The following is a 19,671-nucleotide window of genomic DNA, read 5'->3' as shown; positions in this document are numbered from 1 at the left end:
TGTAAAAAACACATTTAATTTAGCCTCACAAAACATCCTATGGCAGTTATGTTATTGTAGTCTCAAACGAACAGAACTGACTGTCGATAACACTGGTCCGGATTTGTGCAAGTTCACTTTTACCCTAAATAGGAATCCTGCATACACTTCATACTTCCCAAATAGACCCGTACGCCCCCTAGTGGCAGCCTCTCAGATTGCAAAAAGACGATTTATTAGAACAACCCAATCTAGCCCTGTTAGGTTAACTTCTGTTTAACCACAGCAAAGTTTTGATATTGGAACATGGGTGGGCAATAGATGGACGTTTTATTCCTTTCACCGCCGAATTAGAATGGCATTTTGTTTGGGGTTTTATTATCAATCTGCCTGACTTGTTTAATGCTACTGATCATTGTTGCTGTCTGTCTTCCAGAAAGAACGTTTTTACGATGGCCGCTTTATGCTGGTAGCACCAGCTTGCAAAGAGTTAGCAGATCTTATCAATCAGTGCATGAACTACGACACCAACAGGAGGCCCTTTTTCAGAGCCATCATGAGGGAGATAAATAAACTGGAAGAACAAAGTGAGAATTTTCGTTTTATTTCTGTCCCTGCCCTGTGATTTACTAAACGGATTTAAAAAAATTACGGAAGGTTAAAGATTATATTCTATATCACAATAATATACTATTTGTTAAAATTCTAGTGTGTGTGTGTGTGTGTTAAATTTATAAAATTCCTTTACTGACATTTGTGTTCATATGGCTTAATTAGCATTAGCCCTCAGACACTGTGACCAAGCCACATGACTACTGTTGCAATGTTGGTCATTGAAGAAATGAAGCTGAATTTGATGGCAGTTTTTACAGCATTTTAAAGACCATTTGTTTATCACCTTTATTTGTATTGGTGAAATATTCCAACTCCAAAAAAGCCCTGTTTGGGATAAGTGTTGGTCTCTGCAGTTTGGGACAAAGTGTGTATGGAAAAAGATTGATTCATCTTTACATGTTTTATTTGTTATGAAAATTATTTAGTTTACGGTATTTATTCGAGTATAACGCGCAACATTTTGTACCGATTTTTAATCTAAAATTAGGGGTGCGCGTTATACTAGAATAAATATTAGCCCAGCAGAAGAGGGAGGGAGTGGGTGCTCCCATAATACCTCCCAGGACCGCCAGGCTCGTTACAAGCCCGGCGGTCCTGGGGTGGCGGGCAGCAAGCGTTTACTCACCTCCCTGCAGCTCCTCCAGCTCCCCAGTGTAAATCTCGCGAGACCCGCGGCCAGCTCTGACGGCCGCGGGTCTCGTGAGATTTACACTGGGGAGCTGGAGGAGCTGCAGGGAGGTGAGTAAACGCTTGCTGCCCGCGGGTCCTGGGAGGTATTATCGGAGCACCCCCTCCCTCTTCTGCTGGGCTAATATTTATTCGAGTATAACGAGCACCCCTAATTTTAGATTAAAAATCGGTACAAAATTTTATACCGATTTTTAATCGAAAATTAGGGGTGCGCGTTATACACGTGTGCGCGTTATACTCGAATAAATACGGTATTTATTTTTGTGTCTAATACATCTTTCTACTTTGCTCTTTCCATCAGATCCAGATATTGTCTCTGAAATAACTCCCCATGCAGAAGTTGACCCAACTTTGTTTGAGAAAAGGTTCTTGAAAAGAGTACGAGATTTGGGAGAGGTAAGAGAGTCTAAGTGAAAGAATTAAAACCTCTTTAAACAGCTCTGTCTATGTCGGAGTCTTTGCATAATTTGGATGTCTGCTTGTGCGAGGATGAAGAGGAAAGTGAGTTGTACTTACCTGAATCTGTCCCTTTCCACCGCCCCCAAGATCTTCCTGCGTGTCTTCGGATCCTGTAGCTTCCGCTGCCAGGAGCCCATGGCAGTATTGTACACTGGGTCTATGGAGGATCCAACAAGACTGCAGGATTCCTCAGCAGTCACAAGAGCTTAACAAAGGGTTGCCCTCTACTTTATTTTAATATGTCTTTTGACTGAGTCGTAATTTCAGTGAAATTCCAACACCATCAATGGGAGTATTTCGTAGAGATTTTGTCTTTTTATGAAATACTCATTTTGGAGTTGGGGGTTACACTGCAACTTTAAATGAAAAGGCTGTGATCATTACAGTTTGCAAATTGGCATCTATTAACATTTGATATGTTTTAGTTTATGTTAATAATGATTGTCCTATAATGAATTTTGATATCATAGGTTCTAATGTATTTAAATGTATCAATCTTTAATATAGTGTCTCTTTGTATTTGACATTGGTAGTAGTTTGTATGGCACACATCTATAATCCATTTTCTGTTGGTGAGTTGAAGACTTTTCGTCCGCTAAACCTTCTCCTTTTCGATGTATTTTAGGGGCACTTTGGTAAAGTAGAATTGTGTCGCTATGACCCTGAGGGAGACAATACTGGGGATTTGGTTGCCGTCAAATCACTGAAGCCTGGGTCCGGAGGCAATCATATTGCAGATCTGAAGAAAGAAATTGAAATTCTACGAAATCTATACCACGACAACATTGTGAAATACAAAGGAATATGTGAAGAAGATGGTTTGTTCTATTACCAACCCATTTCATTGATTTCAGGAATTGCAAACTGTGGGAATTTATACAACTAAAAGGGAGACAGTGACCATAAAATCAGGAGAAACAGAGGGATCTGAGGAACAGTGATTACTCTCTGCCTTTAAGGCGACGTGTGAAGGAGCTATATTAATGGACAACTGATGCCATTAAATTCTTTTCCATTAGTTTTATTTGGCAGACTACATTTCCATGCTTCTAGTGATATTATACTCCTCTCACAGCTTCTTCCAGGTTGTTCCCTGCCAAGATCTGTATTGCACCCGGAGTTGTTTATACATATAATAGTTTGGCTGCTTACAGTGCGGCACAAAGCCAATCACAGGATTACAGTGATCTCAGAATTTTACTAGCTGAATGGAACCCGTGGAATGCGAAACCTCTGTCCTTTCAAACGAACAGAGAAGTTATGATGTAAACTGAGAGTTAAGGAAAATTGTAAAAAGTTTAAAGGAACAATAAATACAGACATGTGTTCTACTAACTAGTTAGTTGACTCCCCCTAATGAAATGAATATAGGACTTCACTCACATTTCTCTTTCTTCCCTAAGCGCATTGGTCTTGCTAAGGCCAACCCATCTCCCCAGCTGAGATCGTCAATTTTCGCCAGTTTATGCCAATGCAATACTGTCCCATAGGGAAGCATTGGGAGACTAGTGCACATGCAAAGCAAATTATCACACTGCTTATAAAGATGCATCAAGTCTCAAGCAATACCTTCCTAGAAATACAAGGTTTGCAGGATTGAGCCCAGGAAGTCCCATTAGTGTGGCAGTGACGGCTTCTAAAGGGGGCCTTAGGCAGCATTGTAAACCCTTTATTTTGTCAGAAAAGACAGCATTTACACTGCTGAACCTACAGGGACAGGCTATATGCCGCAGCACCACTACTTTACACCATATTGCTTCTGGTGACTATAATGTTGAATTAAATTAAATTGGGAATAATATAAATATATAATTTTTTTTTATTATTTTTTTTTTTAACAATTGTGATTCCCCTGTCACTCACAATTCCCAGTTTAGAGAATAATGAAGAGATCCCATTGTACAACGCTATGGAATTTGCTGGTGCTAAATAAATAATAAAATAATAATACGAGATGGTAACTTCAACGTCAATTAAAGGTCTACTTAGTCATTTTTTTCTCCCTTAAACTTATGTATTTAAATAGATTTTTTTTTCTTTCTTTTTTTTTAAATGCCAGGAAATTAGGTGGTGGGTGGGAATGACCTATCTGAAAAGCCTTGGTGCTCTGTATACACAAGGAGAGAGTAGTGAAACAGACCTTTTGCTAGCTGGGCATCATGGGAAACTTAAATAACAGCTAAAAAAAAACACAATAGGTTGGCCATGTGTTTAGTCTGTACAGGATGGGGGAGATTTGGATCAATTAGCTTGGACACTGCATTATTTTGTTTTGTGTTTATCACATGAATTAGTTTTGGCGTTTTTGACTTTCTTAATTCTCGCGCAGCTGTGTCATTGAGCATTCTATGGACGGTCGCACATAATTAATTTTTTTTTTTATTGTGTTTATTTCTTTGCAGGAGGCAGTGGCATTAAATTAATCATGGAATATTTGCCATCTGGAAGTCTCAAGGAATACCTTCCCAGAAACATTAACAAAATAAATCTCAAACAGCAGCTTAAATACGCGGTTCAAATTTCCAAGGTAAAATGAAATGCTGTATTCTTAACATCGCCCATAGACAGGCACCTCACACGCATGACGTTTATCAGTATCCTCTTGCACCCACAGGGAATGGATTACCTGGGGACACGGCAGTACGTCCATCGAGATTTGGCAGCAAGAAATGTTCTGGTGGAAAACGAGCACAGAGTGAAAATTGGAGATTTTGGATTAACCAAATCCATTGAAACCGATAAAGAGTATTATACCGTCAAAGATGACCTGGACAGCCCTGTGTTTTGGTACTTGCCCTTCTATACCACATCTTGTCTGTAAATGGCCATGCAATATATGTCACTGAGAATGAGGATTCTATTTACAAACCGTGACAAAGATAGATAAATAATGTTCATTTCATCATTAGTTACACATAGAGTTAATTGTCATTCAGATGAAAATTACCTTTTTGAGCCCAAAGAGAAACTTTAAACTAAAACCCTGACCTTTTCCTATTTTGGCCAAATGAGTGAATAATCCAGACACTGTTCTAACGTTAACCTGTACATAATACAGGTATAGGCGGTTATGCCGAACTAGCTATTCTGCTAAAGGTGGAACAGTACTCATAGAAACCAAAGATTGCACTGCTCGGCTGCCTTAATGTTTTATAGGCTGACTTCAGCTACCTTCGTCTAAGCCTGATTTAAAGATACATTATTGCCCTCATGTTTCCAGACCTGTATTATATCTGCTTAGTTATCTGTTCTTCCTCTTTCCAGGTATGCTCCAGAATGTTTGCTGCAAAGCAAGTTTTACATTGCATCTGATGTCTGGTCGTTTGGTGTGACGTTATATGAATTGCTAACATACTGTAATTCAGAGCAAAGCCCTATGGCGGTAAGGCCCATTTCCAGATTTACAGGTCTATACTTTACAGGGTTTTAATGGGCATTAACTTCCCATAATGACATCACAGTACTAGGGCAGGACTTGCTCACCGGGATCCCGGGAAATTTCCCGGTGGGCCGTCGGCACCTGGGGGCAGGGCAGATAGCTGTTTGTGCTGGCGGCTGCAGGGGAGCGGTGCTACTTAATCAGACCAGGCCTGGAATATGACGTCTTATTCCGGCCCCGGTCTCATTAAGCTGCGCGCTGCAGAGCAGAGACAGCTGTCTGCTCACAGGTAGCACTAGCGTGTGTGTGCGGGTCGGGGGGCGGGGGTGCGGGCTGTGTGTCTGTCAAGGTGGGGGTGTGCGCGTGTCAAGGTGGGGGTGTGTGTGCGGGCTGTGTGTCTGTCAAGGTGGGGGGGTTGTAAATAGTGTTTTTACTCATGCTGTGCTGGTCTCCCCTCAACTGGCCCTGCCTCTATGGCTGAGATTATCAAGCTTGATAATCTCAGCCAATCCACTGCTTTGCCATAGGATTGGCTGCAAAACATTACACCAATCAGCATCTCCTCATAGAGATGCATTGAGTCAATGTATCTCTATGGGAAATGTTCAGTGCCTCCAGAGCGTGGAAGCCCTGAATGTAGGTGCTGCACTGACACGGGAAGCACCTCTAGTGACCGTCTGAGTGTCTGTCGGTTTCGTGTTCCATGAAAATAAATCTGCTGCAATGTTATGAGAATGAGCTACATCGATCAAAGTGTGTTGGCTTGCTCTTTAAAAACTATTGCTATGTATGAATGCAGGTTACAAACCCCCTGTTTATTTTGGTATAGTTCACATAACTGAACTGTGTGCATTTCTGCAGATGTTTTTGAAAATGATTGGACAGACCCAGGGTCAGATGACTGTTACAAGACTTGTGCGTATATTGGAAGATGGGAAACGTTTGCCAATTCCAGCGAACTGTCCTAATGAGGTACCTAATTTCATTACCAAATCCTTGTACTAAATGCAAATAAATAGCATGAACAAATGTAAATATTAAAGGAACACTTCAAAGCTTGAAAGCACCGTAGCTTGTTAAAGTGCATTAAGGATTAGTAGAGTCACTGGCGTCTTATTTCATAAAACTGAATGAATGCTTTTGTTAACCTACTTGGTAACACATTCCAACTGTCAGATGCGTTGGTTTCGAAGCTTCTCTATTAGAAGTCACAGACGCACATTTATGCCCTGCTTTTCAATGCATTGCTTTTAAGCTAAGCCATTCATTTCCGCATTCTAAATAAAGATGATGTAACTGATGCCACATTGCCTAACGCATGGTCTGTTGTGTTTTGAAGGTATACCAACTGATGCTTAAGTGTTGGGATCAGAATCCGAATAAGCGGACCACTTTCCAAGTCCTGATCAAAGGTTTTGAAGAACTTATAAACACCTTGTAGGTTTCCAGTCCGTCCCTAGCGTGGAAACGTCCAATTTCCTCTCAACTGCTGCTCCTGTGGATGCATTGTATTCTATTACCACTTCTACTGGTTTCTGTCTTCCTCAACATACCCGGATTACACCGTATGGAGGGGAAGTTGCGTGCAACCAACAAACGCCTGCTGTGCGTGACTCAGGACTTTCGCAGGCATCAGCCATTTGCTTCCTCTAGCAAGATGAATGCGCCATCTTGTCAGAGGAACATGAAAAACTGTGACTATTTGAGAATTTTGTAATATATCATCAGTACTTCTTGCACTTCAATATACCAGTTAACTGCTAAATGCATATAGGTATATGGGGTCTCAAACAGACCATTAAAATGTATTTATTTTTTAACCAATTTAAAAAATTAGCTTTTTTAAACCAACTTCAAAGATATGCTGTATTTAGCTTTACTTTTTTTTTTGACTACCTAAAGCTTAGAGCTTTTTTATTTTGTATTTACTATAAAAGGTTTAAGGATCTGTATATACACCAGTTCTTTCTTTGAGTAAATGAGGCGTGTTTTTACAAATGTTTAGGGTTTTTCTTTTCCATTTCTGGTGTGTAATATTTGCTGCAAAGGTGCCAATTATTTTAAATTTGCAATCCCCCCTCCCCTCCTCACTACCCACTCACAATTAGATCTTGGCACTTAAAACATGTTGGAAGAATAAGTAACACTTAAGTCTGCACACGTTTAAAAAAAAATATATATCTATTACACATTCTTTATATTCAGAGCAGTTTATAAAATGTCAACCCCCAAGAATGGGCTTAATCTGAACATCTAAACTGAGTGCCCACTGTGACTTATCAAAGATAGTGGGCATACTTTAAGTAGGGTTTCAAATTGATTTACACGTCTATTAGCCAGGCATTAAGTTACTTGCCACTGCAAGCCATATTATACGATCCCAATAGCTTTCATTGTATTCAATGTCAGTTTACAAACAATATGTGGATATAACTGAAGTATGAGTTTAGTGTGGTTTTGCAAACAAAAACCTAATTCTGCACCTTGCGATTTGTATTCTAACCTCACTTTCCCTATTTAAATCAAACACTGGCTCTGAGTTTCCATCTCTGCGTACCAACAAATAATCTTTTTGTACAGCTTTAACTGCCATATTGTGTTCATCAGGCTTCTGTAAAAGACTAACTCTATAAAGTTAAGTAAATCTGCCACCTCCTGCCAAAACTGACCCCCTGAACAGATCCCTCTCCACATCATACTTTGTTTTTTCCTTCAGCCTGTCTGCATCCTCTAAAATGTACAGAATTTTAAAACCTTGTTTAAGCGATACTCAAGGCATCATCTTATTGTATGTTTCATGTGGACCTTTCATTGTACTTTGTTAAAAGCCATCTTCCTCCCAGTCTGTGCAGCTGAGATTATTCACTGAAAATAAAGTTCCACGTCACAGAACAGCGCTTGTGTGTTTCACATTACTTTGTGTTTATTTTAAATGATGCCTTTTGCTTTTATTATAGAGCTTCCAGCAGATACAACCCAATACATATATTATCACTATAATTAGCACAATGATGGTCTTTTTAATGCATTAAAAATTATGTATCCAGTCCTGGAGTGTATTTAACAGATGTAGCAAACTACACGCAGGACTGAATACAGAATGGCCAAAGCCAGTGGCCTGCAAATTGAAAACTGAATAAAATAGAAAAAAACAAAACATTAAGCATAAAACAGGGATCTATGCAGCTTAGGGATATCTATCCATTACAAACAAAATCCCATTACTGTTGTGCATAACTATTGGTGATCAGAAGAAAGCCCGATGTGTATTTTAGATGTACCTATGTGTAACCCTCTACGTCAGATACAAAAGAATACGGTTGTTATTCCTCAATAGGGTTTTACCGAACAGGAGAAATTTTTCTCTGCAGCTCATGAGAAATGATTCATTCTAAATAAATGTTCACACCCAACACAGTACATCCTTTTAATCAAAGTGTTTATTTAGACAGGTAGGTTGTGAACTCAGATCAACTGAATTCAGTTTGTTACAGTGACTAGTCATCATTTTACCTGCAAATTAAAAGCCAAACAGTGACTCAGCCAAACACCGGACATTCTAGGTTCCAAAACGAAGTCTAGATTGTGTATGAAGCAGTTTATTGTGCAAGTCTCATATTACGGAGAGCGACATTATGCAGGAAGTCTTAATGTTCTTCGCTGTTTGTGAAGTTACTGTAAAATACATTTAAGCTACTAATCTCTAAATAGAAATGTTACAATAAACATGTGCTTTAATTTTTAAATAACATTCCTGTTCAATAGTACCTTTTCTAAGAGCAGACAAAAAAAATTAAATAAAAACACCAGACAACCTTTAGGATAGCGTATTTTAAAAATCAGAAGAGAAATGCAGGTTTTGAGGATTTGACATGGGAGCAGGGAGAATCGTATCCCAAAACCTGTACTGGAGGACTGGAAGCACTCAAGAGTTCTATTTAAATCTTCAATGTAAAAAGTCAGTTACATTAGACTCCAGTTTGAGTCTCATAAGAAGGCTGGTATTGCAAACTATGTCCAGAATACATTTCAAATCAAAATAAAATTGTGAACTAGATATAAAATACAGGTGCAAAAAAAAAAACCTGTAGTTACAGTTCATTAAGACACTGTTTGCACAACCTCGTAAACAAGGCAAAATTTGACTGTCAGTCTCTGGATCTTACAAGGTATCTGAAGAGGTTAAGCCTCTTTCCAGCAAGCCGCTGTTAAAAGAATGTGAAAGCATATATGGGTTTAATGGAACAGTCAAATGTATTGCTATCTGTAATAGATCAGTGAGGTTGTATAAACTATTACGTAAAACTCATGAGTAGAGTGCCATTCTATGTAGGCTGAGTCCATATGGTTTCCCACAGAGGTTTCAGGACTTTGTTCCAGGAGACTCTTAATTTCTGGTAATATACAATTATGTGGACACAGTGTATTTGTACAGCTACTGAGAAACTATGTGATCATGAAATGTTTTACACAGTAACTAGTTGTGTAAATTGACCAAAGTATAAAATGAGGTTAATCAAAGAGCTAGCAATACAGGGATCAAGCGTGCTCTGCCATATACCTTAAAAATTACATCTGTAGCAAAACATGTGAAGCTTGCGTACTCAGGTAAGTGATGAGCTGGATGGGAGCCCTGTCAGATGAAAAGTTAAAACAGTGACTACATCGGATGATATCCAGGTCTCTGGGAAACCATATTAGTCTCACGTTCCCCAAGAAAGGCCAAATCCTCATCTGTAATGAATGTCAATGACATGCAAGTCACAGATTTTAATGAAAACCTTTCATTGTAAGTGTTGTGGCAAATGTGTATATTTGTATTAAACTGCTCCGAGTCAGTCCTAAAAGCCGCTTCTACTTTTAGGTTAGCAGCCCTCCTGTAACAGGACCTCCAAGTCTAAAAGTATTGGTCCCCTGTCTTCACTGATTACCTTTACGATCCATTTTCCCTGTACATTTGTTAATGACAAGAGTAACTTGTGATCGGTCACCAGACTAGGGAAGGGCTGGTGGCACAGAGTCTGTAGTACAGCCACTGTTAAGCTGCTGCTTTCAAGCTACAATGAACATCTTTGCAGTCAGTGTGAATTTCCACTCAGCAATGTCCAGCCCTGATGTATTACACTATTCTCTCTCTCTTGCTTAATCCCAGAAGTGTATAAAAAAAAAAATCACAATTTGAAGCTCATATTCCTTCACGAGGGGCGAGTAGTAACCCACTAACCACCACCAGGGCAGGGAGCCTGGATACACTTAAAAACCAATGGTCATTGTTGGAAACCATTTTTTCCTGGCTAATCATGGCATCACTTATGGGTAGAGGAAATAATAATCTCTAATAAAATATTAACGTAATATCATTCGGATGTTATATTAAACCAGTGTGGAGGCATTCACTTTCTTTGGTGTTTAGATTTTAAATATTTACACGTAGGATTTTCATGGACTATTGATATACTGGTTCACTAGGTTTACATTTGGTTTATAAAGCAGGGTAGATGACAACACAAAAAAAAGTGAACTTGGAAAACTGTTCATGCACTTAGCTCTACCAGGACTGCTTCTGCATACACAATGCATGCACATTAGTGGGCGAATATAGGCCAGCGGGAACCACATGTAAAATTAGAACTCTTTATCATACTTTATTGCTTAATATTTACAAAAGAAAAATTAGACTTTTGCAGGTTGTAGCAAGAATATAACAAATCAAAAGTTATATACCAAGATCTAAGAGTAGAAAATATCTACAATTTTCATGAAGATTTATATCTTTTCACGTAGAACAATTCTGCCTGAGAATTCATATTTGTGTAGGCATACACAAAGGGGGTTCACAGGCCACGTTACATGGCTTGCAGGGTGACGGCGGAAGGAGGGAGCCATTAAGATGGTAGTCTAAGCAAATAGACTGAAGCTAAAATACCTTCTTCCTTTTGAAGTATGCATCGCTGTAATTGTCAGCAGTGCCCTGGCCATACTGGCTAGCATATTCAGTAGCTGTGACTTCTGGCGTAGCCATTAAGTAAGTTCTCTTCTCTGTAGCGCTGGTGCTGGTCTGAATAAAAAATGGAAGAAAAAAAAAATTTTCATTGATTTTACTAACATGGGAATATCAGGAAAACCATAAACATTTAAAGTGACTTTCAAAAGGTTTTGTGTGTAATTATGTTTTTTTCGTGATGTCACATTCAAGTGTTCATGGCCAGATTGCTGACAGATGTGCAGTATTAATTACACAACCATAAAAAGCTTGAGATGGAAATAGCCATATCAACCAATAAGACAAGATTTCTGCATGTCTGGCCATGCAATATATAAAGATAATTACCTACATACACACTAGATTCTAATTCTAAAACATAGTTTATAGGGACACTATAGTCACCACACCAACTTTAGCTTAATTAAGCAGTATTGGTGTATAGATCATCACTTTTTGCAGCTCTAGTCTCACCTTGCTGTATGTGACTTGCACAACCTCCCTAAACACTTCCTGTAAAGAGTCATCTAATGTTTACACTTCCTTTATTCTGTTTGATTTAGAATTTCTCCTGCTCTGTTAGATCATGATCCTCCTGTGTATGATTAAAGTTCCATTGTACAGCACTATGGAATCTGATGGCACAATATAAATAATAAAATAATTTAAAGAACAGGAGATAAAAAAACATTTAAAATAAGTTACATGTGATTAAAAATGAAACCACTTTGTTTTCATGCAGGCTGCTTCAGTCACATCCAGGGGTGATGTGGCTAGGGCTGCATGGACAGAAACAAAAGTGATTTAACTCCTAAGTGGCAGATCATTTGGAGGCATGATCGATACGCTAAAATTGTGGTGACTATAGTGTCCCTTTAAAAAAACAAAAGAACATAAAACCTGCCTTGCCTCATGAGCTGACAGCACCTGAACATGCATAAGGTATAATGGTGCCCATGGGACACTTTGATGCAACAAACAAAAAAAGCTCAACATCAAACTAGCTTTTCAGTCTATTGAGAAAAAAAGAAAGCGGACTATTGTAAGATCATGTGGGTTTAGTTCCATACCTTTTCTGCGGTTTCTGTGCTCACCGCCTGGTATGTTCCTTGGGCGTTGGCATAGTATGTGGGAGGTGCTTGCACGTATGCCCCATAATCTCCATATCCTGCTGAAGAACAGGACTAAAGAGAAAATATAAAAGTCAAACTAAACTCAAACTACGGAATCCAAAGCTACGATTAAAATGCTTTGTACCTGGTAATAGTAATTCTCCCCATCAGTCACCGGTGTGTAAGACTCTGCCGTTTGCTGTTCCTAGTAAATAGATTTCTCTTGTAAGTTGCATTTTAAAGTTAACCATTTAAAAGTAAAATGTGGAACCAAAGTAATGGCCAACAAACCTCTGGAACACAAGATCATGTAAACAAAGGTCAACTATGTAGAGCCCTTGCTGGTCTAAGTTGTTCAAGGGACACTAAGCAACAGAACCACTGCAGCTCATTGTAATGGTGAGGATGTCTAGAAAGTCTATGGCTGCCATTCTAAAATCAAACCATTCATAAGTGATTTGGTAAATAAACAAAAACACATGAGTGCCCCTCCTTTACACTTTTGGATAGGCTGAGAGTACTGGGAAAAGATTAGCTCAACTGAAATGGACACGGATAATCCCGAATAAGGACCCTGGCATTTAAATCAGAAGTATCCGATATGAGATAAAAGAAGGCCAATAATATACGCAAAAAGGCAATTACAGTAGTTAAACTAGAAAATGAGACATTGAAAGTCATAGACCACAAAAACAACCCAAACTTTTTCAGTACATAAATTTAAAAATAAAAACAAAAACATGATAGTGTAGGTACACTGAAAACAGATGGGTGTGAATGAAGACCATGAAAAGGCAGAAATTTTAAATAACTTTCCTCAGTACATTAAATGGAGGAACTTATGACCTATAAGATACGCAAATGATCGCTACAAAAGCATCCAAAAAATTGTGATTGGATGACTCAAGACTAGCTGCTGTAGCACCTCAAGAAAGTTAATTTAAACAAAGTTCCAGGGCCAGACTGTATTCACCCACAAGTACTTAAAGGACCACTATAGTGCCAGGAAAACACTTGTTTTCCTGGCCCTACAGGGTCTTTAGGTCCCCCCCACCCACAGGGTCCCACTCCCGCTGGGCTGAACACTTACCATTCTCCAGCACCGGGGAACTCTCCCCCTCCCGACGGCAGCGCTAAATGCGCATGCGCGGCAAGAGCCGCACGCGCAGACAGTCCATAGGAAAACATTTCCAATGCTTTCCTATGGACGCTGAGCGTCTTCTTACTGTGATTGTCACAGTGAGAAGCGCCTGTCAGTGAGAGCCACTAGAGGCTGGATTAACCCTAGTTCTCTGAAACTGCTATGTTTCCAGCTGCAGTGTTAACACTAGAGGGACCTGGCATCCAGACCACTTCATTGAGCTGAAGTGGTCTGGATGCCTATAGTGGTCCTTTAAGGAGCCAAGTGTAGAAATGACTAAACCTCAGTATTTAATCTTTCAGGAATTGTACCGGAGTGTTGGAGGAAGAGAGATGCATTTCCTATATGCAAAGAGGGTTAACATATTGCTTGGAAAGAACGGTGACTTTGTGTTCTGTGGTTGGTAAAGTATTAGAAGGGTTATTAAAGGATGGTAATCAGGAAATCATTCGGAAGAATGTGGTTATTAGCAAAAATCAGCATGTTTCCTAATGTAATTGCTTTCTACAAAGAACGAAGTAGAAATATAGATTAGGGTGTTGCAATGGATGTGATCTACTTGGATTTAGCCAATGCGTTTGATATGGTTTCACACAAAAGGTTACCGAGTTGTGGGGTAAAAGAAACATAGAATGATAAGAACCATTCGGCCCATCTAGTCTGCCCAATTTTCTAAATACTCTTATTAGTCCCTGGTCTCTCGTGCACGGTCTGGTTGAAAATGCATTAAGTTATCCAATAATAAAATAACTTTCTACTTACGTGGCTTTCATCAGTCTGAAGAGCAGATTGTGAGCTGTTGTATGCGGAATACTGATCATACCACTGCTGAGCAGCTTCCTGCAAAGGACAGAGTTTATATAGATTCATTCCAAAACCCAGATTATAAACCACATTAATGTTCCTGGGCATCGGTTACACACTGCTATGGAAAAGGTCTGGGAGCTGGCATTAATGGGGGGTTTACCAGCTGGACCTACTCTCTGAGCCTCTCCCAACACGGACAATATTACACTTTAAGAAAACTGCTGACAGATCTACTTAACAAAAGCACAATTACCAATATCTTCTTCCGCAGATCCTTTCATTTTAAAAATAAATTATTTAGTAATCAAGTCAGCTGGAGATTTAATTCAAGTTACTCAGAATTGCTATATAGGATGACACTAAAAGGGCATAAGACCTGCTGCGGTTGGAAAGCTGCTGCCTTTAGATGCTAATAAAAGGAACTGCAACCCAACATTGTTTCTCAAAGCCTGCATGCATACACACAAATACAGCCTTGCGCGCGCACACACCCTGACCATTCACAAAAAGGCAGCCCTGAATGCGCGCTCAAAGACACAGCCCTGAATGGGCACGCACATAGACACAGCCCTGCATGCGCGAGCACACACAAATAATGCCCTGCATGCACACACATAAATACAGCCCTACATGCGCGCGTGCGCACACACACACACACACACAAATACAGCCCTACATACATACACACACACATGCTCATTCACACACCATGACCATCCAAACAAATAAAGCCCTGCAAGTACACCCACACACCATGCATGACCCACCTCACAAATACAGCCTTGCACGTACAACCACACATCATGACCCATCACACAATTATAGCCCATCCACATACACAGTTGAATTGACATGCCGTGACACTCCATGACATGCACAAAATATCAAAAGCAATATAATCAATTTATGCCTGGCTCGTGAGTCGGGACACAATACGTAGAGCCCTGATTATAGAAGGTCAGTAATACTTTAAACATGTGAAAGCGAATCTGTTGGCGCTATATAAATGGCAATAATAATAATAGAGACAAATTGTACCTGTGAGTAGTCACCATACTGTTGGCTATAGTTAAAATAGCTCTCCAACACCGGCTGCACGGCAGCTTCCTGAGTGGATGATCCATCCATTGCATACTGCTGCAGACTCCGAGAGCCCAGAGCTTGTAACAAAAACAAATATTTTATTTAAACATGTGGAACAGAATCAAACAGGCAGCAGCAGTGTTCCCCAGTAAATATAAAAAACAAAACAAAAAATAAATAAATAAAAAACCACGACCATACATACATCTCCCATAAACTCTTAACTATTCCACAGAAAGGTAGCGAAGTACCTAGATCTCACTAAGAAACCATTGCTGCAAATGGATGGTATTTTCACTCGTGAGTTTTTGAACAGTTATCCTGTAGATAATTCTCTACAAAAATCCTCTGTATATCGGACATCAAAGGATGCCAAAAGAAAACAGCATCAAAAAACTAAAAAGTAAATACCTTTATTACTACATATCAAATGAACAGACTAGACACCACATGTGAGGACCACCAACCAACACGTTTTGTGGAATTAGCAGTTCATCAGGTCCATTTTTGTCTTTGCCTGACTGGGGTCAGATCTACAGAGCTTTTCTGATCTGGTTTAGAGGTGGAACCTCACGCCATAGCTCCCCTTAGACCATGTACATTTTTAATACACATATTGAAACTTCAGATTTTCGATTTTATTTAAGATTATTCTTTTCACCCAAATACTATAGGCGCATTTCTCACCTGCCAAAGTGTTTCCGGGCAGTACACTCGCCAGGTTCAGGTAGGGATTGGTGCTAAGACGGAAGTCCTTTGGTGGCTCACCAAGGAGAGAGGTCTGAGTATTTGCCTTATTCTACAAAAGGAAATCAGATAAAAACAAATTAGGTTTCATTGCCATGCAAAGTATAGTTACTGATAATAGTCTGCAGCAATTGTAAAAACACCACACGTTATAGACTTGATTCCAAAATTTGGGGAGCATTAATGTTGAGTGAAGCCCAGACAAGGATATACATCTCATTTATTTTGATTTACAAAGAAATGAAGCAGTAAAGAGAATGCTATAGTACCATAATCGGCAAGCCATACATGCGTATCCTCATTCTTCATTATACCCACTCGATCTTCCCAGACAAACACAAACAATACCCAGACTGTACATGACACAGGGAGTTCTGGCACAGACTATTTGCTGAAAATAAAAGTTATTTCTCGTCACGGTGAGATTGTGTTATTGACATTTTTGCAGTCCTAGCCTGTGACAGGAAGAGCTCTGTACACTGAATATGAAAAGACATCACCCCAACACATAAATCACAGCAGATAATTCACATATAGCGAGCTTACCACCGGGGAACACTCTGAGCTGTTGGCCTGGCTCTGGGGAAGATTTTTACCGGCAAGCATGGACCCAGGCTGTGGGATGTAGGCTTGGGATGTAGAGCCTTCAGATTGCTTGTCATGTGATATCCGGGGTAAGACTGATCCCATGTGCGGATTGTGGTAATACTGCATCATATCTAAGTAAGTTACAAAGTGTTAGATAAATAAAGCCTTAGATCTTGCTAGTACAGAAAATATTACCCAACGTCATCATAGGCCTTTCAGATACATGGATCTACAGGTCGCTAAATAATATAGGTTGGGTAATATTAATATAAGTTCAGTCTTTTAATATCTTGTTTCTTGTATTGCTGCTACAGTCAGAAAATAAAATCTATTTCAGAAAATTTACAACACTGTTCTCACGTCACCACAAATACTAGCTTAGTGAAGAGAACCCCTGATATCTGACTAACACAATGTGTTTTGGCCTACAATTTGCCATTCCCATGTACCTTCTACTCAATTCCCAGTTTAGTAAATAAACAGACACCGATGTATAAATGTTACATACGCTATAACTGCCAACATATCTCATCCATATAAAAACAGAATCTTTATGAGCGTCTCAACAGATCACTTTACAAAACCCATTCCTTAATCCAGTCAATTTAATCTTTTATTGTACAGAAAAAAAAAATTATTTACTTTTCTGCGCTTCCCGCTGTGATGCCTCCGGCGATCCTTGCGGTGCTGTCCCCATGGCCGTTTGTAACATGGAGACTGGCGCTTCGCCAAGCAACCCAGGTTTCTATTGTAAAGAAACACAAACGTTAAGACTATTTGTTGCAGCACCCACCGAGCATGGAATCGGATGAAGGTTACACTTACACTGTTATTTGATTGGGCGTTTTTAAGCTGCAGGAGTTGCTGGTGTGCCATCTGTAAATGAGAATAATTCTGTAGCATTACGTTACAAGAATTCCCCATGCCGGTCTTCTGTTACAAGAGGAAAAGAAAAAAATAAAAAAAAAATAAAAAAAGAATAGTTAGACATTCAATGAATCGATACGAGCAAATGGATAGAATATGCTCACTACAGTGCAGATTGTAAAAAAGGAAGATCTATCCCCAAATCCTGCACTGACTGTAGTTAGGGACACTTGTTTGGAGGTCTGGATAAGAATGAGAAGAAGTACTGTACAGTATATTCACCAAGCTGGGAATTGTCTAGAATGGATTCTGCATAGTAAAACTAATGCTTTCTACACTTTCATAAATTATGCAAACAACAGAACTCCTCCTGCTAAATGTTACATTTTCGCTAACTCAGCAGTCTCCCAGGGGCCAAACGACATTAGGAGTCCTGTATTCGATTTAATTAATGCCAGCGTTGACGCTGAAGTTGTTACTCATAAAAAAAGCCTGGGATACACTCTGTTTATAAGGTAAAACAATCAAATCAAGGACTTTCGAAGTAGGTGCACAGACCGTAGCCAAGTAAATGCATTGTCATTGTTTTATTGCCAGTCTGGAAGCAAGATAATCACAATAAGAGTATGGCCTGGAGAGGGCTGCTATTTTTCTTTTCTTTTTTTTGCATTTAAGTTTTTATTTACATTTGGTTGAATTTTATAGTTTCAGTGCATTGTACTTAAGTACCTAAATTTGCCTATAAACAGCGCTTTGACAGATAGCCGTTTACCGGCGATACCAGTATGTTCAAGTCTCTTAATTTCATGCCATTCGGATTAGTTTAAGATTTTCATCGTTTTATTTCTGTTTTATGCTCTAAGCAAACAAACTGTCTCAATTTATCTTAATCTTACCCTTTATGCTCACATCTAGAGCAAATACTGCTGAAGTTAATTATGTGTAAAAACTTTACACTACTTGCACCTTCTTACGTTACTCATAAATGAGATGCTATGTGACAGATCATCTTGTCAACTACAGTGTATAATTGATATTGCTATACAGATCATTCATTTGTTATACATCATTTCAATAAAATATAAGTAAACAAAAAAAAAATAAAAAAAATAAAAAAAAAGAAGTTAATTTTCAGTTGTCATAGCCAATTATGAAAGAGGCCACTTCACGCAAATCAGGCCCACGAGACCATCTGAGATGTATTTAATTGAACAAATTGTCACCGTAACACCTGACTCTTCCCTTTATACTGAGAATGACCCTGTGGCTGACAAGGTTTCTTTACCTGATGTAGTTTGTTGAGCTGTAACAGTGCTTGGCTGACGGTTGGATTGACATAGGGTGGCCGTCCGGAATTTGGACCTTAAATAAAAATAATTAATAATAAAAATAAATAAATAAATAAAATGGGGTATATTCATTCACAGAGTAAGAATGCAATCCATATGCAGCAAGTTATTTATACAACCACCATGTGTAACTCACAAAAATCTGCCCAACCTAAATTCTCCAAATATAGCTTCTATTGAAATCTCAGAGTAAAGAGCCTCCCTCATCCCCAACAACGGTTTAAAAGGAATAAACACTATATAACAGCAATGTTTCAGTGTAGCGTTCTTGCCACAGAATTAGACTTTTCTCAGTCTGACAGAAAGTGGAGGAATGGTTCAGGTGCCCGGATGTGAATGATAATTAGTGCATTCAATGGCAAAGTATAATAGTGAACAAAAGCAGGTTTAGGGATAATCATTGCTGGAGAATGTTCTAATGTTACCGGTTTATACAAACATATACAGCCAAGTAGAATAAGGACTGATTGAGGCAGAAAGCATTTTATATCCTTTGTGGTTATCTTAGTAAGAGCGATGAGACTCCACGAAGACATGAATTGCAGCATACACTATAGAATACCATTTCACAGTATAAGGGAATAATACCGGCAATATCCACAGCAAACCAGAATTCAGAGAGATTCCCTAGCAATAATGTACCAATTTCAATAAAAATTAACCGTGGCCTAGATACAGACAGCATTTTGTCGTCATCGTGGCTCATTACTCAAAAGGTTCACAAGCAGAAACATTTTTAAAACCGCATCGCAACAAGACAGCACAGGCTGCATTGCTCTCATCACAGCAACTACCAATCCCCTCTTCCCTCATTCTGCAAATACCATGCTTTGGTGTACACGTTAGATTTATTATCATGAAACCATTTCATT

The 19,671-nt window shown here is 39.1% G+C and overlaps 2 protein-coding genes across 4 annotated transcripts in view; one reads left to right on the top strand and one right to left on the bottom strand.

Annotated features, from left to right (window-relative positions):
* The window catches only part of JAK1 (Janus kinase 1), an 87,043-nt gene extending 79,044 nt beyond the window's left edge, over positions 1-7,999 (top strand). For both annotated transcript variants that reach the window (XM_063427877.1, XM_063427879.1), the window contains exons 18-25: positions 416-566; positions 1,586-1,680; positions 2,369-2,561; positions 4,146-4,270; positions 4,358-4,530; positions 5,008-5,125; positions 5,984-6,094; positions 6,462-7,999. In XM_063427877.1, the coding sequence (XP_063283947.1) occupies positions 416-566; positions 1,586-1,680; positions 2,369-2,561; positions 4,146-4,270; positions 4,358-4,530; positions 5,008-5,125; positions 5,984-6,094; positions 6,462-6,563 (1,068 nt within the window). In that variant the 3' untranslated portion in view covers positions 6,564-7,999. The remainder of the gene's footprint in view (positions 1-415; positions 567-1,585; positions 1,681-2,368; positions 2,562-4,145; positions 4,271-4,357; positions 4,531-5,007; positions 5,126-5,983; positions 6,095-6,461) is intronic.
* Positions 8,000-8,544: 545 nt separating this feature from the next.
* The window catches only part of RAVER2 (ribonucleoprotein, PTB binding 2), a 30,225-nt gene continuing 19,098 nt past the window's right edge, over positions 8,545-19,671 (bottom strand). Inside the window, exons 6-15 of one of the 2 annotated variants that reach the window (XM_063427873.1) lie at positions 18,736-18,812; positions 17,409-17,516; positions 17,226-17,328; positions 16,542-16,714; positions 15,936-16,047; positions 15,204-15,325; positions 14,121-14,198; positions 12,363-12,422; positions 12,176-12,289; positions 8,545-11,180 (exon numbers count right to left, since the gene is read on the bottom strand). In XM_063427873.1, coding sequence (XP_063283943.1) covers positions 11,040-11,180; positions 12,176-12,289; positions 12,363-12,422; positions 14,121-14,198; positions 15,204-15,325; positions 15,936-16,047; positions 16,542-16,714; positions 17,226-17,328; positions 17,409-17,516; positions 18,736-18,812 — 1,088 coding nt within the window. In that variant the 3' untranslated portion in view covers positions 8,545-11,039. The remainder of the gene's footprint in view (positions 11,181-12,175; positions 12,290-12,362; positions 12,423-14,120; positions 14,199-15,203; positions 15,326-15,935; positions 16,048-16,541; positions 16,715-17,225; positions 17,329-17,408; positions 17,517-18,735; positions 18,813-19,671) is intronic. The other variant, XM_063427874.1, reaches the window with a different exon arrangement.

The sequence above is a fragment of the Pelobates fuscus genome, chromosome 7 (assembly GCF_036172605.1).
Source record: "Pelobates fuscus isolate aPelFus1 chromosome 7, aPelFus1.pri, whole genome shotgun sequence".
Classification (NCBI taxonomy): Eukaryota; Metazoa; Chordata; class Amphibia; order Anura; family Pelobatidae; genus Pelobates; species Pelobates fuscus.
Note: the sequence above shows the minus strand (reverse complement) of the source record. Positions and strands in the feature narration are given on the sequence as shown.